A 25,947-nucleotide genomic window follows, 5' to 3' on the forward strand; every position below is an offset into this window, starting at 1 on the left:
TCAGGGATGGCAGCGACCTCAAGGATCATCTAGTCTAGTGCTTCTTAACTGGACACCATCTTGCTCCTCCCCTCCCCAGGGGACATTTGGCAATGTCTGGAGACAGTTTTGGTTGTCACAGCTGTGTAGGGGGAGTGGCTACTGGCATCTAGTGGGTAGAAGCCAAAGATGCTGCTAAATATCCTACAGAAGATAGGAGAGCCCCCACAACAAAGAACCACCCAGCCCAAAATGTCAATAATGCCGAGGTTGAGAAATCCTGCTCTAATCCAATCTTTCACTTCAGAGATTAGTAAACTCAGACCCTGAGAAGTCAGGCTTGTTGCCTAAGGTCAGAGAAATCTATTATTTACACCAAGCTACAAAGATGTATTATGATTGTGATTGACAGCTTCCTGTGTGACTCTTCCCAGGGGTTATCTGCACATCAATTTGGATACATCTAAAATGATTAAGCTCTGATCTTGAACATCTACCAAGGCAGGGGACAGGGAGGCAGACCTCAAGTTTGGCCTCTACTGTGTTGCATGATGAAGGTCCTATTTCAGTGTATAAGGCTGTTTTCACTGTGTAAAATAAAGACTAAGTACCTAGGACAGTGCTGGGTACCTAGCAGATCCTTGGTAACGTTATTATTATTTACATTGGAATTAAAGAAATCTGAGTTCAAATTCTAGTTTCTCAGTGAATCTTGTAATCTTGGCACAACGGCATAACAGTACACTGCGGGGCTGTCGTGAGGATAAAGTAGATGGTGGAGGCAAAAGCCTATTAGTGTCTGACATAGGGTACAAGCTCAAGGTTTATTGGTTAAGAACAAACTCTGCTCATTGCCACGGGTTATGCTGGTGACTTAACTCAAGGTGTCTCAGCACAATGCCAGCCTTGAAACTCAGTCAGACAGCATCCTGACATCTGAACTAATAACGCCTCAGCATTGACAATCGTGCCACTTTCCTCTGCCCACTACTTAGCAGGCTTATGTTTGAAATTTAATTTAATTATTGAATATGTAAAACATCTACAGAGTTCAAAAGTTAAAACTATATAAAAAGGTATTTTTAGAAAAATTTTGCTTTCATCCCTGTTGCTTCCACTCTTTTCCACACCTCCACCTCCCTTGGGGATAACCATTTTTATACTAATATACTGGCTCATACAGATTTATTCTGCCATAATTCATTTTTGCATACATAAGCAGATACCTTTACTGTATGTACTTTATTTCCCACCTTTACTACACAAAATATAGTATATACTGTATACTGTTCCATGCTTTGCATTTTTTCACTTAAGAATATATCTTGAAATTTATGCCATATTATATATGAGATTCATTGTTCTTTAGGATGTGGCCTCATTTGGGTTCTCCTCAAAGCAGAGCCTGAGCCAAGGTCCTGTCAGCAGGTAGCTTATTTGGAAGGTGGTTCCATGAAGTAGGAGTGAGGAGGTGAGACAGTGATGGACGAAAAGTCAATAAAGAATATGTTATTGAGCTGGTTACCACAGTGAGCAACCAGGACTCAATCCCTGGTGGCCCTCTGGGGAACCATGAGGAATGTGCCCCACAGTTATTCCTCCAAAGGGTGGGAGGCTGGGTCACTAAGCCACCAATTCCCATGTCCTATTGGTTGAGAACTGCCCCAGTTAATTCTCTGTACTTCTGGACCATCCAGAGCAAGGGCTGGGTGAGATCCTCCCTTTAGAAAAAGCCCTGAGGCAGAAAACCAGAAACACAAGGCAGACACCTGAGATAGGATGCCTTCGGTGTGCACAGAAACCATCCCCTGCAGATGCTCAGGAGCTTGAGGAAATGTGGTGTAGGGCTCACAAAGCTACAGACTCCATGGGACTCAATTGTGTGGATGCACCCTACTTATTAAACTGATCTCCCAAAGATGGATATTTGGGTTGTTTCCAGTATTTCGCTATTACAAATAATGCCGTGATATGCATATACATTTTGTACTTGTGATGCTATTTATTTAGGATAAATTCTTGGAAGTGAAACTTTTGGGTAAAAGCCTAATGCATCAGTATTTTTCAAAAATATATTTTTAGCATTCTACGAAGATCTCTTAGTTGAACGTGTTTGCCAGTGTCTCTTTTCGTAGAGCTCAGTGTCTTCCTTCCATTGACTATGACCATGAATATGGACTCTTAAAATGAGGCATGGAGGAAGGGCCTGTGCCAAATGTGAGCTGTTCGCATCACTCACTCTCCTGCTCAAAGCCCTGCTCACTCTGACTCAGCCACATCTTCTCCTCCTCCTCCTGCCAGGCCTTATACCTCTCTGTTCTGGTCCTCCCTGTGATTTGAACCTAATCCATTCTTCAAACCAGAAACCTAACTCCTCCTCTTTGGAGCCTTCCCTGACCACTCTCTCCTTCCTCCATCTCCTGCAGCACTCACTGTTATCATCCATGTGGTGCCAAGTCATAAGCCTACCATTTTCTTTTCACATGTATGGGGCTTCCAACCCTGGGTTAAGTTCCTCAGGCCAGAGGCATATCTATTCCAAGAAATTATCTGCTAAGAGCCTATGAGTCCAATACATTTTTGCTGATTGACAGATTTGAAGGATACTTCTAAGCTATAAAAGAATCTCTATAGCTCACAAAGGAAGGGCACTGGCAGGTTCCCAGGACAGGCCACATGATGCACAAAGTGGGTGACCACGGGGCAGAGACTGCTAATTGTCCCCTAATATCCATTCTCTTCTTCTTTAGTTATAAATAGAAACTGGCCCCCCACCCCCAGGTTTTAGGGGGGCACATGGCTGTCTAGCTAGTGACAATATTTCTCAGCCTCCATTGAAGGTAGATGTGGCCATGTCAGTTTTGGCAGGTGGGATGGAAGTGGAAGTGACGGGTGCAACTTCTGGGTCCATTCTTAAGTGGAAGCTGCTTGGCTGCCTCTCCTGATTCCCTTCCCACAGGTGGGAATGTGAGTGTGGGGGTGTTGAGCCCACTTTGACTGTGTGGGCAGGGACAACACCTCTGGGATGGCTGAAGAACCCTGGGACCCCAGAGGAACTCCCAGAGCACAGCCACCTACCTTTGATAGATAAGACAGAAATCAACTTCCATCTTGTCTGAGCCACTGTGTTTTTGGTTCTCTATGTTACAGCAGCTTGGTTTCTACCTTAACTAATAGAATAGCGGGTTTATGAGATAGGCTGCTCCTGGTTAAAAAGATAATAGGGCAAAACAAATTTGTGTAGGTAACTCATATTTCAGATGCACTAAAATATAACTATTTAAAAGAATTCCTTTGTAAATTCTTCAGTAACTCCTAAGATATCTTAGAGTAATTCTGTGTTTTCATTGATCAGGTTTCCTTAAAGCTATATGGTTACTCTGACCTCCCTTTAATAAGAATTTCTAGAAGAGGAAGCAGAGAGTGTTAGTTGTAACTGTTAAGCCAGCCCATAAGCTCTTCCTTCACTTTCAGAACGATCCAGTTTGTGGTTCTTTTCCCCCTCACCCCAAGGATTGAGGTTAGCAAGACATAGTCTTGAATTAGGCAAAAGTCAGATAATCAGTTATGATGATTAATTGAATAATCCTTTTTTTTTTAATTTGGAGCTATTAATGATCTAATTGTGAACACTTTAGTTAAAGTGCAATACTTACTTGCTATCTCTTACTTTTTGGGTCACATTGGAATTTCAGCTAGATTGGCCAAAAGTGGAAGAACTGGTTTGACCAGAGTGACTAGAAATTTTAATTAGGTAACCTGAAAAATCATCTTTAATTTTTCTTACCCACTCCTACTACACAAAAAAGTATTTTATTAAGGAAGGTGAAGTTCTCCATTTGGAATAATTATGGAAGGACGTAAGAAACTTAAGTTAACCTAACCCCATAAGAGAGAAGGGTGAGGGCCTTACTGGCCCTGAACCTTTGGGCATCTCCTTCTGGTCCTCAGTCCTACATCTCCATAGCTGCCTCCTACAAGGTCCCTTGTTCTGCCCTGACTGCCACTAGGCACAAGCAAGGAGGCAGCTGGTGTCTCCACTAGCGTCTTTCCCAGACCAATTTAATATAGCCTGGGTGTTCTTAGTTACAGAGACAAGGAAGGAGAGAGGGGAAAAAAAGACAGGCTGTCTTCGAAAGACCCCTTGGGCCCCGCAGACACTGTCTTTTGGAGAGGATAACTAATCATATAAAAACCTCTGAAAACACTTTCATCCTCAAAGGCTTCAGTAACTCTCCTGGCCCTCATCCTGCTCCCCCTACACCAGCCCAGAGCACAATCTCCAGACAGGGCGTCACTTGACGCCCCTGAGATTTTGCTCATCTTGTGCCCCCAACCTCAAGGCAAGGGGGAAGAGAAAAGGACAAATATTTGTTGAGCATCTTCTGTGAGCCACACCATGAGTAGCCATTTTATGAACATTCTCCCATTCAGCCCTCACCCAGGCCATTGAGATAGGAACCATCCTTGCTTTGCAGATGGAAAACAGGCTCAGAGATATCAACCAAGTGCCCACCGTCACGCTGCCAAAAAGTAGTGAAGCTGGGGTCTGAATCAGCCCAGTTGGGGTCCAAAACATACACACTTCCCACAATACTTAGCTGCCTCGCAGCCTAGGATGTCCTTTCCCATCTTTTCTTCACGGAGAAAGCCTACATATTCATGAAGCCCCAGCCCAAATGTCACCTCTTCTGAGAAGCCTTCCTGGAATCCTCCTGAGGGGACTGCCTCGTCTTGATGCCCTTGCGGTCCTTTCTGAAACCTCTCCCATGATACTTCAGGGACCTAGGCTCTCCCTCGTTCAGAAAGCCCAGGAGACTCTCCAGCTACTGCCACGGGCTGACCCTGGGCTGCACTTCAGCAAAGAGTTTCAGTTTCCTTTCCTGGTTTGTGAGCTCGCCGGGGGAGGGGACCACGTCTTAACAATCTTTGTAACTCCACAGCCTGGAGCAAACGTGTAAGGGAGCACGGAATGCTTAAAAGCATGGATTTTTTCGTCTGGAATAAAATCCTGGTTTTCCCACTTCCTTGCTATGAGGATTTGGGCCAGTTAACTGATGCCTCTCTAAGCAAATGGGGATGAGAGTAACTACCTCCACCTCCTGAGGTGGCTGTGAGGAGAAATGAGATAACACAGGCTCAGCACTCAGGACAGTGCCTGACACCAGAAGAGGTGCTCCAAAAAAGTTAGCTAATATTAACTGAAATAGAAATATTCTTAAATCACAATGAGCATTTGTCAATTTGTCTCTCAGTCATCCTTGCCTTGAGGTTCTCACTACCTCCGTTTTATGTGGCTCATGTTTGGCTGTTGATCACAGAACCCCTCCCGGCTCCAAAGATGGCCCAGGGACTCAAGCTTGGCCGGTCCTAGAACCAACTCTATTAGCCCCGCAACAGTGATTGGTCCAAGACTAGGCATGTGACCCGAGCAGGCCCAATCAGAATCTTCCCTGTGTTTGATAGAAGGACATTGGGAGAAAGATGCTCTTTCTCATTGCTTGGGTTGCCAGCCATGTTCTCTGCAGATATGATGTAGAAATGTGGGTTGGATGTGTGGAAAGAGATTGAATCTGGAAAAGTTGAACACCCAGTTCCAGCTCTGCATTCCGCTCTGTGAGTTTTCCCTCCTGCCTTCTCATTGTGTGAGTGAATAAAATAATAATAATCGTAAGGTAACATTCTTTGAGTACTTACTATGTATTAGACAATGTTCTAAGAGCTTTATATTAGTATTAGTATTAACTAATTTAATACTCATGACAAACTCATGAAGAAGGTACGGTTAGCAACACTGTTCCCATTTCGCAGATCAAGAAGCTGAGGCACAGAGAGGTTATGTTAACGTGCTGAAGATTGTACAGCAAAACGGCTGAGCCTGGGCTTGTACCCAGGCCGTCTGACTCCAGAGCCCACGCTCTTCACCCCTTCACTACATTGTCTTGCAAACTCTGTTAAAGCACATTTAAACCTCGTTTTTATCTCTTGCAAAGGAAAAAGACCCTCTCTCTTCCTTTACCTGTAGAAGTCTCAGCTCCCGGTGGCTTCTCCTCTTCAGGCCAACCTCCACTCTCTGACCCCTGGAAAGAAAACTCTTCCAGGCTGGAAAGAGACTGCAGCTCCTTGGGGGGTGTCCTGCATGGGGTGCTGTTGGTGCTGATGACAGCTGACACACGGAGAGGCACGGACACGGCAAAGGGCTCGGAGATGTTCAGGGCCTTGCGCTGGTGCCGGGGCGAGGGCTCCATCTGGAAGAGGCTGCTGGTGAAGACGGACTTGCTGGGGCTGTCGTTCGAGGTGTAGAACATGCCTAGCATCTTGGGGGCCGTCTGCTCGCCCTCGGGATCCTCGATGGGCCGGAACACCTTCAGCTGCTCAGGGGGCGGCCGGGCCTGAGCGCCCTGGAGTTGGCTCCGGTCACCGCTCACGTCAAAGCCCCCCTCCGCCCCTGCCGGCATACCCTCCTGGCCCCATTCACCCTCCTGTTTGCTGAGGTCACAGGAGCTGCCCGTGCTGGTCGAGTGCATTTTCGCTGCTGGAATGAAAAATCCACCGGTGGTGACTGTTCGATTGAAATTTCCTTTGGTTTCTTTCCCTAATGAAAAGCAAACACATGGTCAGCAGGCTGGGCACACACACGACTGCACAGCGCCCTCCATAAGGGCAGGCTCACAATACTTGAGTACTGGAAAGGCACAGCATGCTAATAAGGGCACAGCCACCCTAAGAACGACAGGTATACAACATGTGGTTGACAAGAGGAAGCATCTTCTCATGTGCACAGAATTTTGTCATGATGCCCCGAGAGTACCATCTGCCGTCGTGTCATATGGATCCCTTTTAAACTTTGCAGGTGGAGCAGTTTCCATCAAAAGGCCACTGCTAAGATTGCCACACAGAGCAGCCATCCACCGAGCATTAAATGTAGATCACGAAAAAATTAAAAGATTGGTGGGAGATGCTAGAATGATGCTTGCTCAAAATGAAGACAAGAGAAAGGGCAAATTAACAGAATCTTGCTTTATTTTAAAACTTTAAAACTTATTGTTTTAAGTCTTCTCTGGCAGATGGACCCAAACAGGGGTTTGATTTCCCAGCAAGGAAATGAAGGCTCTTCTCAGTGAGACCTCTCTGCCTTTTCCCAGGCTTCCTCCTTCAGAGGATGAGAAACTAGAAAAGCAAATTAACTAAATGTTAGAAAGCACAGCTGTGAGCAGCGAGTTCCTGACTGACTTAGAAGTGAAAGCAAAGCAAAGAAAAATCTCTATGGGAAATAAATCAGCTGGGAGATGACAAGTGAGTTGCCAGGGACCTGGAAATAATTCCCAACTAGACAGCAAGTGCTATGCTGGACATCTTAGGCAGCAATGGATTTTAAATTCTTTATTTTTTTTTTTAAGATTTTATTTTTCCTTTTTCTCCCCAAAGCCCCCTGGTACATAGTTGTATATTTTTTTAGTTGTGGGTCCTTCTAGTTGTGGCATGTGGGACACTGCCTCAACGTGGCCTGATGAGCGGTGCCATGGTCCGCTCCCAGGATCCGAACCAGCGAAACCCTGGGCTGCCGCAGCGGAGCACACGAACTTAACCACTTGGCCACAGGGCCGGCCCTGGGTTTAAAATTCTTATGACCACTCGGTGGGGGAAGCCTAATAATGTCCTTTAACACGTGAAGAAACTGAGACCCAGAAAGGTGGGCTAACCCCCCCAACGCCCACAGACACGGTGACTGGGATTTTGAAATATTAAATTCCCTAAAACCGGGCAAGAACTCCCCCGAGAGGTTTCAAAACCAAAGCAAATGGAGGAATATAAAGGTGGGAAAATGCTAAAAGGATCGAGTCAGCTTAAAAAGACCTCACTGAATATTTTACAAGTTTAGAATTAATTTTTGGAAGTTGTTTGAGAAAAATGTCTTCTATTAAAGAGGTTGGGAAGTCATGGGATAAATGTGGGGGAGGTTGAACAGTCTGCTGCTGGGGAAGCCCTGTGCCTTCTGACTTGCCACCGTGCATTTTAGCCACTTCACAAAAACAGAAGCAAGAGGGACAGGCAGGTACAGGTCAGCACTTCCAGGTGGAGCTTTAAGAACCAACGTAGGGGGGTGACACTTTGGTGACAGTGTCACCTGACATGCAACTGTATGTGCACATCTACTCCAACAAGGGATGTCATCCTTCACATGTGCCTGACGTGGAGCTGGTGCCCATCAATGTTTATGAGTGAATGAATGAATGAATGAATGAATCTACAAACTCAAAATCCTGACTTTGCAAGCATGATGAAGCTAATGCCTATGGAAACAAGCAAATTCAAGACAAAGAAGCATCTAGGCACAAAACTCTGAGCAAAACTCTGAGTAACCAGAGCTTGACTTTTCTTAATTCCCCAGGGGGAAGCCTCCTCTGCCTTGGCTTTTAGGTGTTGACGCATTTTTTTAAAATTCCGATTTATTTAAACTAAAAAACTAAAAAAAAAAACTAACCTAAAAAAAAAAAACCAGTTCACTCATCAAAAGGTGTTGAGCTTTGCCTGGGTTCAGGTTTGAATGTGAAATGCTGTCTGTCATCTCCAGCTGCAGTTAGAGGAAGGCTGGAGAGAGAGGGCACCTCCTGAGGCCTCACTGTGTGGCAGGCAGAGTAGAGGAGGGTCACGCGAGGCCTCTGTGAACCCCTTGGGGTCAGGAAGGGTCAGGAAGGGATTTGGGACTGGGGGATTGTCGGGACTGGGGGATTGGGCGTGAGGTGACTGGAGACGAGCAGGCCCAGCAGCTTACGAAGGCCACTCTGGTGTGGGAGCTCCAGGCTCCAGGTTCCGAGTCCGAATGTAAAAATCTCACCTTCCACAGGCACTGAGCACAGCGAGTCCATGCTTTTAGCTGGGCGGATAGTAGCCTTTTCCACTAAAGACAAAAGAAAAAATAACCCTGATGAATGCACCTGAAGAGGAAGCAGTCAGAACAATAGCTCAGCCTGTAAGTACACGAGAACTTTCTTTCGGAAAGTATTTATCATTTTCCCCTTTGGAAAACATTCCCCTACTCCGCTCTTAGATTGTTCCTACTTTCTTAATGGGACTGACCTTATAAAAACACGGCAGTTGTAGATCAAAGTTTTATTAACATTTTACAGATAAAGGTAAATTACCATTTTGCCAAATAGCTATCAGCAAATGAGGAGTCCTGAACCCAATTTTAATGTACATAAAGGATTCAAAGATTGATCCAAGGGGGTGGAACCCATGAGGCTCCAGGCAGCCCTGCCTATTTGGCAGGGGGAGAGCAGGATTCTTGCTGCAGCCACATCTGTCAGCACCCAGGTATTTGGTACAACCTGTGAGAGGGCCCAGGAGAGGTGAAGACACCTTGCTCCCCATGTGCAGCTCTGCTCCTAGGTCTGCGGACTGGTTGCTCCCCACTTGGTCTCACCCGCCACCCTCAGGCTGGAGCAGATCCCAAGTAGCCCAGGCTTTTTTGTGCGCCTACGATGTGCCTGGTGTACTCTATGCATCTTTGGAAGCCACCTGAGCAGGTTTTTGGAAGAATGTGGTTTAGTATTCCAAGCACAGGAGGAGGCACTTTCACGAACATCATGTCTTATCAGTTTGCTGAATTGGCTGGAAGGTAGTTCCTTCAAGTCAAGCTTGCTGGGTGGGGAGAGAAGGCAGTTTGGAAGCCAAGCGGGAGCCCTAGGACCGGTAGCCTTTCAGGTAACTCTGGATTCGGACAGACGTGGCTTTGAATCCCATCTCTGCCACCTGTGGGCTGTGTGGTTTCAGATAAGCAGCTTATCTTTTCTAAACTTCAGTTTTCTCGTATGTAAAATGAGGCAAGATAGAGCTGTTGTGAGGATTCAATGTGTAATGCACATAAAGTAGTTAGGTTGTACTAACCTAGAACAGAATAAATGCTCAATAAAAAGTTACTATCTCTCCTGTCGTTGTCAGTGTTACCTAGTAAAGGCCAGGGCTCAGCCACAAAGGGGAAGCCAGGAGATGGTTCTAGAAGAAACACTCAGAGTTGGCCCTACACCAAATAGGGCTCTAACTCACACTTGTTTTCCCCTCTTTGAAAGTTCCCCCTTTTTCCCTCTTGCTCCAAAGTCTTCTCCTTCTGAGAGGCTCTGAATTAGCCCCTTGGCCTCCCCAGCTCAGGGCCTCTCTCCCACTGGGGCCCACAGTGCTGTGGGAGGACACAGCCATCTTCACTCAAACCCTCCAAGGGCAGAGATGGCCTTCCACCTCCTTCCTTCCAGCAGTGGGCCAGAATTCTTGTCCTTTCAAGATCTGCTATGTCCACAAGTTTACAAACTGACTTATTGTCCTAAAACGGCCTGGCCAGCGCCCCTTCATTCATGTGTCTGAGACGAGATTTGCCTCTATTTTCTAGGGGCTGTGTTTCTGGACTTCTTCTGGTTTTCGTGTGTCAGCCTTTAGGGGCAGTGACCAGGTGACCCTGAGTGTCGTGGAGGATGGGAAACAGTTCTGTCTGCAGGGCCATCAGTGTTCACCTGTCATGTGGGACCCACTTTATGACCATGCAGTTCCGTGTTGCCTTGGTGGCCACAGCAGCACATCAGAGCTGTGGCTTTTGGGAACAATCCCCAAGGATTCTCTGGCCCTTTTACTGGATAGTAACTAAGTGCACAGGGCTCCTTGGCCCATGACTACACTTAGATTATATTTTTCTGTCTGGGACCTTGGCCTGGCCTCATGCAGGTGCATTCACCAGTTTTCTGGCAGCCCTGGGGTCCTTGAGGCCCTTCTCTTAGATTATCCCTATGGCTTTGGGATTTTCCTGCTCAAAGGAGTTCACTTTGGAGGGTTCCCTGGACTCTCCCTGTTTGATGATATACAAATTCCAGTACACTGGTGCCCGGGAGACTCCAAAGTTTATGTGTCTTCCTTCAGTCAATATCCCAGTTTTTCTTATCATTTATTTTCCATTTCTGTTCCATTTCCTAAATATGATTAAACAAACACCCTTTTACCTGCCCTGCTCCCCCCAAAAATCTCCAATATTATTCATGGTGAATCAATTTTTTAAATGCTCTTAATTATGGAGCTTTTATCAAGATTTAAAAAATTATTTAAATATGTTAATCCACTGATTCACTTTTTTCACATGCATATTTCAACAGATAGTGAGCCCATGCGCCACTTGCAGAGACCACGCTGGGGGATCATGACCATAAAGCAGCCCCCCCACAACTCCCCACCAAGTCTTTAGTTTCTAGGGTTCCAGAAACATTCCTCTGGTGAAAAGTGGCCACTCAGGCAATAGTCAAGGTCACAGAGAGCCCCTTGTATTGACACTGATGGCTCTTTAATTTCATCCCTGCATCTCCTCAAAATTCAGCTAATTTGGTGATCTATCTCTGATTAGTTTGTTCATGAGGTATCAGACCAGTGGCCTTCAATCCTGGATGCATATCAGAATCACCTGGGAGCTTTTTAAACGCTACCAACACCCTGACTTCACCACAGACCTCAGGCAAGTTGCTGTGGGTGTGAACCACACCCTGTGGGTGATTCTGAGGTGCAGCTGTGCAGAGAAGCCCTGGCCAGGACATCCTGTGCCTTCTGTGAATGTACCACCGTTTGATCCGGCACCTTGGACTTCCTCTTTTTGAAAAGCACACGGGGGTGGAAATCTTCCTAAGTCCAGATCAAGGCAAATCATTTGTTTCATTTTTTCCTTGTTTGTTTTGTTCTATTGTTTTTGATTTTTCGTTACTTGGTGAACCTCTTTCATTGTATCCCTGATTCTATAACTGAAATTCTCTCTTTGATGTGCTTAAGCAAATCTCTTATTAGATCAGGAGTTTCTTGCCAGGTACTCCTCCCCTGAAATGCTCCTTTGAGAATCCTAATTTCTGATTTATATCTGATCTACCATGCCTAAGGCAACTTCCCCTCTTCACCTGAGCTATCTTTGCATTTTGTGAAAGACATGGTTCCCCCTATAATGAATATTGCAGATGCCTACCCAGAATCTATTTCCCTTTCTCCTTCTCACGGAGTCCTTGCATTTCTTGAGTGCGTCTGGCTGTAATCCCATTCCTCATGCCAGTGATTGGTTCAGGAACCCAGGCCTAAGCCAATCAGCACAGGGCACTCCCTTAGCCATAAAGATTGACCCTTGTGACTCAGTGAAGGCAACTGAGACAGCGGGGGAGTGGAATGAGGGCTTCTGGGAAAGAAGGATCTTTGCTCTCAGGAACAAGCTGCCAGAAATGACGTTCTTTCTCCTCCAGGACTTGATTGAGTTGGATTTGCTATTATTTACAAGCTGAATCATCGTAACAGCTACACCCTCGTTACTCATGACTCTAATAGGGAAACTCGAAGATTTCTAACATCTGCACTTTATGATCCTTGGCATACAATTATCACTGGGTTCGAGGAATGTCCTTAAAAATATTTATGTCTTATTTTCCCTAAAGGCATTACTCTCCCCCTCCAAATCTTTATTATTAAAAATTTCAAATAGTCAGAAAAGTTGAAGACCTCTAAACCTACCACCTAAATTGACATTTTGCCGTATATTTTATCTTTATCTACATCTTTTATTTTATTAAAATATATATATTTTGCCATATATCTTTATCTATATCTGCTTGCCTATATTCTGGTGAATCATCTGCAAGTGCATTTCAATATTTTGACACCTCGCCTTAAATACTTCAACTTTAGCACTATCTCCTAAGAACCACTTGCACATGATGAAAATCTACAATTCTAATATTCAATGTATTTGTCCCCCAAATTATCTTTTGTGGTCCTTCCCCCCTGCCCCCCCCCCCCCCCCCAGCTAGGATCCACCAGTGAAGGTTTCCTCACTGCATTTGTACATTTACCTTTTTCAACTTGTTTTCACAACTATTGCCTCCATTTTTAAAAATCATACCTTCAATCTATAACACTAAAGGTCATTATGGCAAATTTCTTTTGAATCTTCTCTTTCTGACATAATATTCAGCTGGATTGGTTATGTTCCTCACTGTATAGTGGTTCCCTCAGTTCCTCCTGCATCAATTCCTATTCACGACTCAGATAGAATTCCCACAGGGCAGCATCCCCACGTGAGAATCATGACCTGACCCTGGGGGAGAGGGGTCAGAGCGTCCTACGGTAGAGTTCAATGAATAAATGTAGAAGGAAGGATGGAAATAGACAATGACCATTTGGCAAACACCACAATCATAACTGTTGCAGGCAAGAACCACTGACGGATGCTAAAGGTCATGGATGAAAGTATGCTAAGTAACAGGATATTTGCATAGTCTCAAAATATCTCCCACAAGATACTTACTAATTGCAAAGGAAAAGATAGTAACTTTACAGGGACAAAACCTTGTAGACAGCTTAACCAAGTGGTCAAAGTTGACATCACCAGCCATAAGATGTTGACACCATGTGTCTCCTGATAGGACACACTGAGACAGACACAACATTCATAACCTCAGTCTAATCATGAGAAAACATCAGACAAACACAAACTGAGGTATCGTCTACAAAGTAAATGGCCAGTACTCTTCCAAAGTGTCAAGGTCAGAAAGACTGAGGACTTGTCTTAGACAGGAGGAGATTAAGGATGCATGACAACTGAATGCAATGTGGGTTCCTGGACCAGAAAAAAGACGTTAGTGGGACAATTGGCCAAATATGAATGAAGATGGTGAATTATTTAATAGTATTATATTGATACTAATATTCTGGCTTTGATCTTTGTATTATGGTTATGTAATATGTTAACATTTGGGGAAATTACGTAAAGGGTATATGGGTTCTCCATGTACCATTTTTGCAAATCTAAAATTATCTAAAAGAAAGAAAAGACTCCCTAGTTAATTTATAAGTTTCTGTTTCAGGGTTAGGTAGCTTGATGTGATCAAACTGACAAATAAAAATGGCAAGCAATAGGATATATTGGCGTATATGAGGAAGCCATTTGGTATAAACCTAATTCGGCCTGACTTTGTTTTTCCAAAAGGGCCTGACTGTGGCCATTGAGCATGCATTGTATATCTGCTTAGACATTTTGAGATAAAGGTGCAACTTCCCTCCCCCTCCCAACGTTGGCATCTCCTTAAAAATTAAGCATCTTTCTTTAGGCTGGGAACTTTCTTTAGATTGCAGCGCTCATCTGTGACTGCCCAGCTTGAGGCAACGGACCTGCCACCCCGCAGGGTTCACTGAGACAGCAGGCCTAGCTGCTGTTTCCATCAGTCACTGTGCTGACAGAGCAGCCTCGTGACTATTGTAAAAGGGACATTTCAATCATATGTGAAACATACTCTCTGAGGGTATATAACCACCCTGTATACCCCCACTTCTTTGTAGTGCTCTGTTCCTTTGTGGAAAGACTCTCCTGGGTTATAATCCTCAGATTTAAGCTCAGAATAAACTCACCCAAATTTTCATTTACAAATTGGTTATGGATTATTTTCGTCGACAAAACGAAAGACTTAAGAAGCAGAATTAGGAAAAAGTATCCATCTCATAAACATAACTGCTTGCTGAGTCTCACCTGAGAGCCTCTGTCCTCTCACGAACACGCTCCCATTCCTACTCAGCTTTGACTTGGAGTCGGATCCGGAACGGCCCAGGTTAAAGATTGATTTCCACTTCTTCGATTTACTGGAGAGCTTTCTTCTGAACGAGCCAAGCCATAAAAGGTTAGTTTAGTAACTAGTCACTTCAGCGGGACATTTAAATTGACAAGGACTACCCCAGTCATGTTCTTAGCTATGAATGGCTCTGACATTTCAGGAAACACCTCTCTAATATTCAAGTTGGGCCTGCCTCTCACACTGTCTAGGGATGCCTGAGGCGACCAAGCTAGGCTTTCTTTCCTTATTCCTCCCTCTCACTTGTTCTGTGTAACCCTGGTCTCCACACCAGAGCAAAGGACCACAATCCCCAGAGGAAGGGGCGAAGGCGTGCTGTTAGAGGCAGGGGTGGGGCAAACAGAGGCAGGGATGGGTGGGGGACTCAGAGGTCATGAGCAACCACACAGTTCTGGGAATTCTGGTAGGAATTCTGGCAAGCACTCAGTCCTGAGTTTTCAAAGATACTTCTTTTTTATGGGAGTAAACACTCAAGACCATAGGCCTCAGTCTTGTTATTCTCCCTGCACTGTGGCCACACTGCTGGCATATCCACAGGTGAGGAAAGGGCTGCTGAAGACTTTCACAGGCTGGAAAGAGGGTGGATGAGAAAGCAACTTGGAAAAGGGTCTGGCCTGGGAGGGTGGCAGGCTGCCCTGCGGTCAGCGGTCGCTGCAGAGAAATGCAGAGGGCAGTGAGTGTGTCTCCGGCTTTGTCTCCCACTTCCCTGATGCCTCAGTAGGGGGCAGGGGAAGGAGAGTGCTAGACTGGGTCCAGAGAGCCTGGCGCCACCAGGGGTCACCACAGGCGCCTTGCCCTGCTCTGGCTCGGCCCAGCTATTGGACTTCATAAAGTTCCAGGAAGAAACCCTGCAACTTGTGGGTTCCACAAGGGACCTTTTCTCTGCAGTATTCTCTTGGACATCCAGTTCTCAAGCCCAGCGTATTTTACGATCAGTCAGAGAGAGACGTGCAGTGCGTGGTGGTGTTTTCTGGATTTGGCCTGGTTTTATCAAGCACTTGACTTTGGGTATATTTTACAGGGTCACATACCCAGGTGTGGTTGAAGGCAGAGGTCCTTCTGAGATTCACTTCTTCCTGACCCGTAGGTGGGAGACTAACTCTCCAGGGGTTTAGGGGGAGGAGCAGTGGGGCTCAGTCTTGAGAGAGCACCATCCCTGCACTCCAGGAAACGGAGGGCTTCTTGCCAGGTGAGTTCCAGGTGTGCTATTCCCATAACATGCAGTGTGACAGCTGCCTCCTACAGTTGTGCAATGTGGCAGTGGTCTTTCTCCCCCTCAAAGGGAAACAGCCCTGCCATCCTGGGAAGCGAACTGACAAGAGGTCTGAGGTGTCTGCTTTCATACCTCTTCTCCGGAACCAAACAGTGAGGATGACCATCTCCAGCAAAAAGATTGCCTTGCAGCTCCTCCACCTACTGTCTGCCTAGAATTTAGGTTTCCTGCTTCAGTCACTGCCTCCTTTGACACAGGTGTGAGGGGGAGGGGGGAGGAGGGGCGTGTGGAGACCAGGGTTACACAGAACAAGTGAGAGGGAGGAATAAGGAAAGAAAATCTCCTATGAATGAAAATGATGTTTTGCTTGCTTTTGGAGGAGAGGGAGGGCTCTGACAGGTATGAGGTGGGGAATGGAAGCCAGGGATGCATGTCCCCAAGTGCAGCCCACAGCTGTCAGTCCAGAGTGGCACTCTCTGTCAACTTGTCCTCCTTTCATCTCTATATAGGGCTGTTGTAATGCTCTGTGGAGGTGGAGGATGGGGGTGACAGGGTCGAGTTTTTGTTTTTAGCAAACTTCCTTTGGAAAATGTCCAGCCTGTTTTGTCTAAACTAAGAAGTGAAGGATTTCAGTCATGACTCTTGACCCCTATGACTCCACCCCCACCACGGTTCTCGGGCTCTCCTCTACAGGATCGGGGATCTTGCTAACTCTGGGGCAGTGAGTGAAGGCATCAGCTGCTGGTGAGAGACAGTTGTGGAGACAGCTCCCTTCTCTTCTGGAATGTTTCCCTACACCCCAGCGCAGATGACACCCCCAACCCATGCTGCCATCATGGCCCTGAGACTGCACACCTTCCTCCTCTGTCTCCCTCCACCCAAACATCTCCCAGAATTCAAAAGAATGCCACTTGCTTGTTGTCTGGTAACTCAAGGACGGTGTGGAAGAGGGTGCCCATGGGAGGGACAATCTCAGGCAGGCTATTCTCTCTCCTTTCCTTCCGAGCGGGATGATTAGTAGCCAGGCTCCGAGCCTGAGCTTCCTCCAGGCTCACCAACTTCATGGGTGGAGAGAGGGCTGGCAAGGTCTGGCTCTTCATGATGGGCCGGTTTTCTATAAAAAAAGAGAAAAGCTCACAGACCTCCTGGGAGGAGGCCTATGTGCTGGGCCCAGCCAGATTCCCCATCCACAGACCCTCCATTCCTGACCTACTGACAGGGGGGCTTCTCTTGGGCCTGGTAGGGTCTAGGGCAGAGGCTGCCCACAGGAAACTGACAACCCTTCTGGCTAGACTAGCTGAAGGCACACAAGGGCTTCAGGAGGTAATCTGTAGTTCTGGCCTTTTCAGAGAGGGATCATTCATTCATTCATTCATTCAATGACAAACATTTACTGAGCACTCACTGTGGGCCAGAGCAGCAGCAGTGGGTCTTTGCCCCTGGGAACTGCCTAGTGCTTTGGCCAGGTGGGACTGAATGTCCAGCCACGGAGGGAGCCTAACTCAGCTAGGGGAAAGCAGGAGACTATCCCCCTCTCTGCAGCTGGGGACCACAGGCTCAAGGCAATTTAAGGTTGGAGCCTGTACTTTCCCTCCATCACCTGGGCTTATATCTCTGCAACAGAAAGACATTTTACAGCCTATACTATTCCCTAAAAGATAAGTGGCGTTTGACTCACTACCCAGTCATCTTCAAGTGCATGCAAGCTAACCTCTTCCTTATATGGTTTTTTTTTGAGAAATAGAAGTGATGATGGCAGATTGCTGGTGTCCAGGGTTATCTCTTTTCTCTGAGTCAGTGGTTCTCAACTTGGGGTGATTTCATACCCCCTTGCTCCAGCCAGGGACATTTGGCAATTTGTGGAAACAGTTTGAGTTGTCCTAAGTGTGTGTGGGAGTGCTCCTGGCACCTCATGGGTAGAGGCCAAGGATGCTGATAACATCCTACAAAGCACAGGACAGCCCCACAACAAGAATTATCCAGCACAAATGTCAATAGTGCCAAGGCTGAGAAATCCTGATCTAAGTGAAAAAAAAGAGGCCTAAGTTTGCCTCTAGTTAGTCTTGCGGCAACCTTGCCAGTTTTCTGTAACTTCAGAAGGTGTGAAAAGCCTCAAGGATAACCGGGGTCAACTAAGACTAAGAAGTCATTTTTGGTACAGAACTCACCTAATTTTCAAAAGCACCTTGAGGGCACTATTTCTCTTTGCAGAGTGTGACCCTGTCTCTTATTTCAGAGGGAAATAAAACTACTGAAAAAGGGGCGTTGTAGAAAATGGAGACAGTAGGTAACACTGGGTGTTTCCAGGGAGGACAGCGTCGCCGTCCTTCAGCAGGATGCCATCCAGTAAATTTGCAGTCCAGAAAACTTCTCAGTACAGTTTCTGACTTTAACCCAAGTTTTCCGACTTAATCCACAGGAAGTTAAAATATTTAAATTTAATTTATTCTCAGCGTTTGTTCATAGAGTCTAGATTATTTATGGTTTTGTTGATTATTTATTTACTTAAAAAATTAAATCACTCTGGAAGCAACTGGAACAGTGGGCAGAACACAGACTGCACAGTCTGAGGCCTTGGGTTAGCACCCGCCTCTCCCCTGAGTTCCAGGCTCCCGTAGGCCTACTCAGCGTCTCTGCTTAGGTGTTTAATAGGCATCTCTAACTTTACATTTCATAACAAAGCTTGTGATTTCTGCTCCTCACCTCTAGTACCTCCTCCCGTCTTCTCCAAGTTGGTAAATGGCACCACGGATCACCCAGTTGCATTAAGCCAAAACCTGAAGTAGTTATTTTTCATTCTTTCCTCTCTTTGATGCACCCCCTCCCCCCACATCTGGCCCATAAGCCAGTCTTGTAATTCTCCCTCCAATATATATCCTGTATCCAGCCACTTTCCCCTTTCCACTGCTGACATGTAGTCCAGGCTGCCATGGTTTCCCACCCCATTTCTTGAGGTCTTTCCATAGCTCCTTAACTGGTCTCCCTGCTTCCAGCCTTGCTGCCTTTCAGCAGCCAGAATGCTGAGATCCTGTGCTCCCTGCTCAAAATCCTCCAATGCTTTCCCATGGCACGGAGAACAAACTCCCAGCATGACCGACCAGGACCTTCCATCTGCTTTCCTTCTCCTTCTCACCCAATCACCCAGTAGTCTACAAAAATATACAGGACAAGTTTTTTAATGTATACTCTCATTATATACACACATATATTTGTAAATTATACATATATACCACTATGCTTGTATTATGTGTAATCGAAAACATGCAAAATCATAGAAATTACAAAGCATACAATAAAAATAGATGAAAAAGAAATTCTCATAGTTTCTTCCAACACCCATACTTGGGTATTTTGGTCTTTGGCACCCACTAGGGTGGGGCACCCACTTTGGAGACCACACTGGCTGACGTTCTGCAACACTATGAGCCCTTTCTGCCTCAGAGCGTTTACACTCCCTGTTCTCTGGGTTTGGAACATTGTCCCCAGATCCTCACATGACTGGTTCCTCTTGTCATTCAGGTCTCAGTTCAAAGATCACATCCTCAGAGACCATGGCCACTCTGTACCAAGATAACACCCCCAAGTCACTGGCCATCATGTTACCCTGCTGTATTTTCTTCAGGGCATTTATTCTTTGAAGGGATAATGTATTTACTTGTACACTTGTTTATTGCCGGTCTTCTCAAGCAGAGCATAGCTCTATGCAGGGCAGGGTCTTTGCTGTTTTGTGCACTGGCACTGCCCCAGTGTCAAGAACAGGGCCTGGCACCCAGGGGGTGCTCGATACATATTTATGTTTTCATGAGTCTTGGGTATATCACAATCCCTCTGGCCTCATTGCTCTCATTTATCAGTTAAATGTATTGGGTTCTATGACTTCTAAAATCTTTCCAGTTTGAAATAGAACCCTATTTCCAAATCTCAAATTCCAGAGGGTCTGACTTATTCTATTTTGTGTAAACATTAGGTGTGGTACCTTACCAAAGTCAATATGAATTCATAACAAGAAGCTTTAAATGAAATAACTGAAAAATAAGTATTGGAGGCAATCAAGAGTTAAAGGCTAAAGAGTAAATCGGATTTCAATGTGCAGGACGAAAGATGATTAAGGCAATGGTCATAAAGAGAACTGGCATCCCCAGGTTGGAATTAGGAAGAACCTTAACACTAACAGTCATGCATGGGATTTGCTGTCTAGAAGGACATTTCCCAAAAGGTAATAATTCTCCAGAACGCCTTATCTGCCTATTTTCCTATTTTTTCCTCACAGAGGCAGCACGGAGTTAAGGAAAGAGCATGGGCTGAAAGCTTTAAGTTCAATGTTCAGTGCCACCAGTTACTAGCTGTGTGGCTTTGGGCAGTTACTAAGCTTTCTGGTTCTCTGGTTCTTCATGGTGGTTGTGATAAGCCAATGAGATGATGTGTGTGGAATGCCTGCAAGAGTTCCTGGCATAGAATAAGTCCCCACTAACTTATCAGCTGACTCAAAAGGATGAATGAATGAATGCATATTACTTCTTACTTACTTTCACAAAGCATTTATGTAGCTTAGAACAAAATATACATCTATAGTAGAAGAGTTAAAATAAAGATAAAAGAAAGATCAGCCACTCCTAGGTACACAACCAAGAGAACTGAAAACATATGTTCACACAAAAACTTAACATGAATGCTCACAGCAGCATTATTCATAATAACCAAAAAGGAGAAAAAAACCAAATGGCCATCAACTGATGAATGGATAAACAAAATGTGGTCTATCTACACAATAGAATACTATTCAGTCACAAAAAGGAATGAAGTACTGATACATGCTCAGTATCGATGAACCTTGAAAACATGCTAAGTGAAAGCAGTCAATTACAAAAACCCACATATTGTATGATCCCACGTATACAAAATGTCCAGAAAGGCAAACCTATAGAGATAGACAATAGATTAGCAGTTGCCAGGATCTGTGGGGAGGGGAAAATGTGGAATGACTGCTTATTGAGTATGGAGTTTTCTTTTGGAGTGATGAAAGTGTTCTGGAATTAGATAGTGGTGATGGTTGCACAATTCTGTGATTATATTAAAAACCACTGAATAGTACCCTTTAAAATGATTCAAATGCTGAATTTTATGTTATATAAATTTTATCTCAATAAAAAAAATTTTAAAAAAAGGTCATAAACCACATAGAAGACAGGGTAAGGGTGGGAACAATTATACCAGAAATCAAATTTGATGCTAATTGCAATTAATTATCTCTGATGATTATACTTGGTTTTTCCAAATTATTAGCTGAACTGGAAAAGAATGCTTTGATCAGCTAGCACAAATGTTTTGCAGATATGGTTCTCATACACAACTGGTTCTCCAGGTGTGGACCCTGACCAGCACCAGCAGCCTCACCTAGAAACTTGTTAGAAATACGAATTCTCAGCAGCACTCCAGACCTGCTGAATCAGAAACTCTGGGGATGAGGCCCAGGAATGTGTGTTCTGACAAGCGCTCCAGGTGGTTTTGATGTGCTCTAATGTTGGAAAACCACTCACACAAATTGTGGTCACCAGGCAAGAATTCTTAATCAACTGGATTTCTGGTTTTTACATATTTGCCTCATATGAGTTCAAGCAGCATTAACCAATTCACTCCTAGGGTTCATTATGCCATTATAAAAGCTACAGGACTGAAATGCCATATTTTGCATCCCATAACATCCAGGCTAAAACAGCTCTATCTTTCTCCCAATATGGCACAGTGAGATTCAACGCTAACTAGTCTCTGCACACACATGCCCACAAACACACACTCATTTTTGTATTCCTCATGCCTGGTGCAGGGCAGAACAAAGTAAGCACTCAAGAAATGCTTTTGAAGAGAATGCATTCTGAATACACCTGTGAGTACAAACAGGCTGCCCTTAACTCCTTCACTTAAGGCTTGAGGATGAAGGCACAAAGGTCTTTTGAAATATCATGCTGAAAGTAAAGATGAAATCTAATAGTTAAAGGGAGGAATGTTGCCAGTGCCTCTAGATAACACCTCCAAGAGTTTAAGAACTCACCAGTAAAACATTACTCACCACGCCACATTCATGGAATAGGCCATGTATGCAAGTGAGCAGAAACATACTATAGCCACAAGTAAACACATCACACCTTTGCTGCACACACACGGATGTCTACATGCATTGATCTCTAGACAATGACACACACAGTAACCAGCGCACGCACGCAGCCTACACTCAGAGCTAGAACCAAGCCAACCCTGACTTATGCTTGTGCCCCATCACTAAGACGAGAAAGGCTGGGCTGGTGGGGTGTATGCCAGGAGGAGCCGTTACCGTCATTCTCCAGAGAGCTGGGTGCACCATTGTTAAAGATTTGGTCCACATGATTCAATATGAACTCAATCACCACCTGCTGGACCCGGACTGCCAGGAAGGCTGCGTCTCCATTGCAACCAGTGGCTTCGATTTCTTTGGACCTAAATTGCAGAAGAAACACATTCGGTGAGCGAGTCTGCCCTACAACTTGAAGTGTACGGGGGAGTGAGTGGGTCTTTTGTATAAGCCCCACCTCCTAGAGGTATACGGCTTATTAATCTGTAGAATATTTTAACTATTTCAGACTAACTAAAGGGACTCTCCAAAGACTGTGAAGCCCAACAAACTGAACAACTTGAGAACAGTTACCTGGTATTACCCATTGTAAGACTATAAACACTATATTAGTGAAGATATAGGAAATGATTTTTTTCCTTCATAGGAGCTCTTTCTACCACCACCCAATTGTTCTACGGGGCAGGTCACCATTTATCAAACCATATGAAGCAGCTCATTCAGGTTATAGTCAGCTGTGATGCCACCAAAACCAACAAAAGCCAATGAACCCCAAAGACAAGAAAGGCCTTTTCAAGAAATTACAACATACAGATCCATAACTTCAGCCACATCCCAGTTGTAGCCAGAAAATGCCTTTGGAACCCAGAGTTTCCAGGTTAGCAGGCAAAGAGCTTAGCCTGTTAAAATCACCTTTAATTCATATGTGCTACAAATGACCACTTAGCTACAGGTTCGTCTTCAAGGGGCTTCGATTTTGAAGAATCCAGTCTCTGTTTCAATTAGTGGCCTGCTTTGAGCCCACTGGGTGGTGAGAAGGTGAGGGTATGGCGGTTACCTGAGAAGGTTTGGTGCCCACACCAGGGCCAGGTTCCTGGCATGCATGTTGGTCTTGCTGCTGAAGGAGGCAATGTGGGCCAGGTGTCGAATCAGGTATTCCAAGGTCCTGTAATGGTTCATTTTTTTTTTGACAAAGTAAGAAACTTCCGTGCCTGTGTGACGCCTGACATCTGGAGATAATTTCTAAGTTTGGCTCTAAGAGACTCTAAATATTTCTATCTTATGAATTTTGGAGGAGTATCAGGAAGATATCAAGATTGATGGAAGTAATTTTCTTGGCCCTGGGCATGCTGGCCCTGGGTGGGGAAGGGAGACGGTCTGGTCAGAAGTCAGCTGAGGCCCTTGGGCACCAGCCAGAAACAGAAGCAGGGAATCACAGCGCCACAGAGCCTGGTTTCTTAGTGACTCCCTGTTTCTCCTTGCACCCAGGGCAGAATGGCCTCCATGATCTTGAAACCAGCTCTTATCCTGGCTCTCTTTATGGTTCTTCCAGCTACAGGTAACGTGGTACTTGTTAGGGAGCTCATTTCATGGATGAATAACATCTATTATTGCTAAAAAGTGCTCTCTTAGACTTCATCAACATCTGCCCCTTGCGAAAGATGGGCAGGCATAGGGAACACTGGGAAAGGTGGTAAAATTAGGGGCTACATTGTGAGAATGAAATGAAAGGATGGGATGACGGAAGGTATGGTACTGATGAGCAAATAGAGACATCAGTCAGCCAGTCCCTCAATAGTTACAGGCAAACTCTTTTTCAAAGCCATCTTGGTCTCCACAGATTTGGATATGCTATGAATCTGGGTAAGACCCTAGGATGTCACTGTGAGGCTGGCTTGTGTGATAGGAACGACTTTCTGTGGGACTCTGAGGGGTGCCCTGCGAGTGACCTAGACGTGGGCTGCCTCTCCTTGCCAATGTCCCTGGTCAGGCACCAACTCACTCTGATAAAAGTGACCTGTTCACCCACCTCAAATTGCCCCAGGAAAGCCACTGTCCACTGAACTGGTTCCCTTTTATGACACCAGCCGGCCGCTTTGGTGTTACGTCACATTGAAAACCGTGGATTTCTTTTACCGAGGATTCTTACCTATAATGGGATGGGGGAAGCTCCTGGATAACATTTTGGATTCGGGCCAGTTGGCCTTCTTCTGGGCAATGCGACACCGCCTCCTGCGGAGAAGAACAGGAAGGAGCCCAGTGAGTGGCTGAGGGGTGGACACCCACCTGTGTCTGCTGGGCGTACTTAGGCCCCTGGTACTCCAGCCTCCCAAGCAAAGACCACCCTTCCAAGAGGCATGCTTTCCTAGTAAAAACAGCTAAAATCTCTGAGGGTTCAGACGGTAAGTGTCTAACAATGTGGGCACATGGACCTTGGGATCGTTTGGGTCTCTACATCCTCAGATGGTTGTTGGGTATCCGGCAAAGAAGGTGTAGAATCTTGGGTGTGTCTATGTGGCAGAGAGAGTCACAGAGACTCACATGGGGAGAGAGAAAGAGACAGAGACAGAGCGAGACAGATGGAGATGACAGGGTGGTTCCATGTCCATGTTTACTCAGCCAGCAGCCTTCTTGGGCACAGACAACCACTCCTCACACAGCCTGAGACTACGCCGTGACCTTGCTCCTCAGTGGCTGCCTGTCACAGATGCCGGGAAGCAGGGAAGACGTGCCTGCTCAGCAGGATAAGAGCTTTGTCCCTGAGACCCGGTGGCCTTGCCCGGACTTGCTCTCTGGTTGTTTCCTGTGTGGGTATTTTGTTCCCCCACCCAGTTCAAGGCTCTCAAGGAGTGACAGGGACATCAGTAAAGGCAGTGTGATCACAGGCTTGCCTGGGGTTTCTGCACAATGCGGGTGTCCCTGGGCAGATTCCCCTGTGCCCCTGTCCTGAGAATCTGTCCTGCCTGTGCCCAGGCTCAAGGACCCCTCCCAGTGCAGGGACTGAGTGCTCAAGAACTGCCAGTGGTACTCAAGTTCAAGGTCAATGGTAATCACATCTTTCTTCTTCTTCTTTTTTTTTTTCTGAGGAAGATAAGCCCTGAGCTAACATCTGTGCCAATCTTCCTCTACTTTATATATGGGTCACTGCCATAGCATGGCTGATGAATGGTGTAGGTCTGCACCTGGGATCCAAACCCATGAACCTGGGCCGCCAAAGTGGAGTGTGCTGAACTTAACCACTAGGCCACAGGGCCGGCCCCTACATCTTTCTTTTTTACTGAGATATAATTTAAACATACAAATCTTAAGCTACAGCTGCATGAGTTCTTTCATATGCATATACCCATGTAATCCCACCCAGACCAAGAAACACTTTAAAAGGGGTTCCTGTGCTCAGTGCCAGCCTTAGGCTCCTGAATTCAGAGGCATACGTGAGGTACAGTCTTATCTTTCCTCCAGGTGCTGGAAACGTGCTTTACATTTGTATACAATGAAAAGTATAATCAGAAAATAGATTCTTTAACTTGATAAATACTGCCCCCTACAATACAACCAAAAATGAGATCCTGGCTGTGGTGTGGTTTTCTTGTATTGTTCACCTCTGTTTGGTCTTTAGCTGCTGTTTCTTGCTCATGTGTAAAGGCTAAAATTCAACTCTGAGTTATGAGAACTTTTAGGTACTTTTTTGAGTGGAAGGAAGTTAACTTTACTGGGCACCTCCTGGGTGCCAGGCCCTATTTTAGGCCACACATGCTGTGTCTGTTCTATTCTAACTTTGAGGAGAACTCCAAGATGCCACCCTGTCCTGGACCTCCCAACCTCCCTCACTTGTCTCTATTTTTTCCGCAGCGTTCACCACCATTCCTTACACTAGGTAGTGTACTTGTTTATTAGGTTTATAGCTTATTGTCTGTCTCCCTCGCTAGATGTAAGCTCTGTAAGTGCAGGGATGGGGTGAGTCCCAGGGCCTGGAACAGTGCCTGGCACCCAGCAGGCGCTCCCTCTGGATTGGTTAAATG

The 25,947-nt window shown here is 45.6% G+C and overlaps 1 protein-coding gene across 2 annotated transcripts in view; it reads right to left on the minus strand.

Annotated features, from left to right (window-relative positions):
* Nucleotides 1-25,947, minus strand: part of ARHGAP31 (Rho GTPase activating protein 31) — a 110,420-nt gene that overhangs the window by 10,804 nt on the left and 73,669 nt on the right. For both annotated transcript variants that reach the window (XM_001502618.6, XM_070243744.1), the window contains exons 4-10: nucleotides 24,078-24,160; nucleotides 22,986-23,093; nucleotides 22,151-22,293; nucleotides 16,738-16,936; nucleotides 14,510-14,634; nucleotides 8,819-8,881; nucleotides 5,999-6,574 (exon numbers count right to left, since the gene is read on the minus strand). In XM_001502618.6, the coding sequence (XP_001502668.4) occupies nucleotides 5,999-6,574; nucleotides 8,819-8,881; nucleotides 14,510-14,634; nucleotides 16,738-16,936; nucleotides 22,151-22,293; nucleotides 22,986-23,093; nucleotides 24,078-24,160 (1,297 nt within the window). The remainder of the gene's footprint in view (nucleotides 1-5,998; nucleotides 6,575-8,818; nucleotides 8,882-14,509; nucleotides 14,635-16,737; nucleotides 16,937-22,150; nucleotides 22,294-22,985; nucleotides 23,094-24,077; nucleotides 24,161-25,947) is intronic.

This window comes from Equus caballus, chromosome 19 (genome assembly GCF_041296265.1).
Source record: "Equus caballus isolate H_3958 breed thoroughbred chromosome 19, TB-T2T, whole genome shotgun sequence".
Taxonomy (NCBI): Eukaryota; Metazoa; Chordata; class Mammalia; order Perissodactyla; family Equidae; genus Equus; species Equus caballus.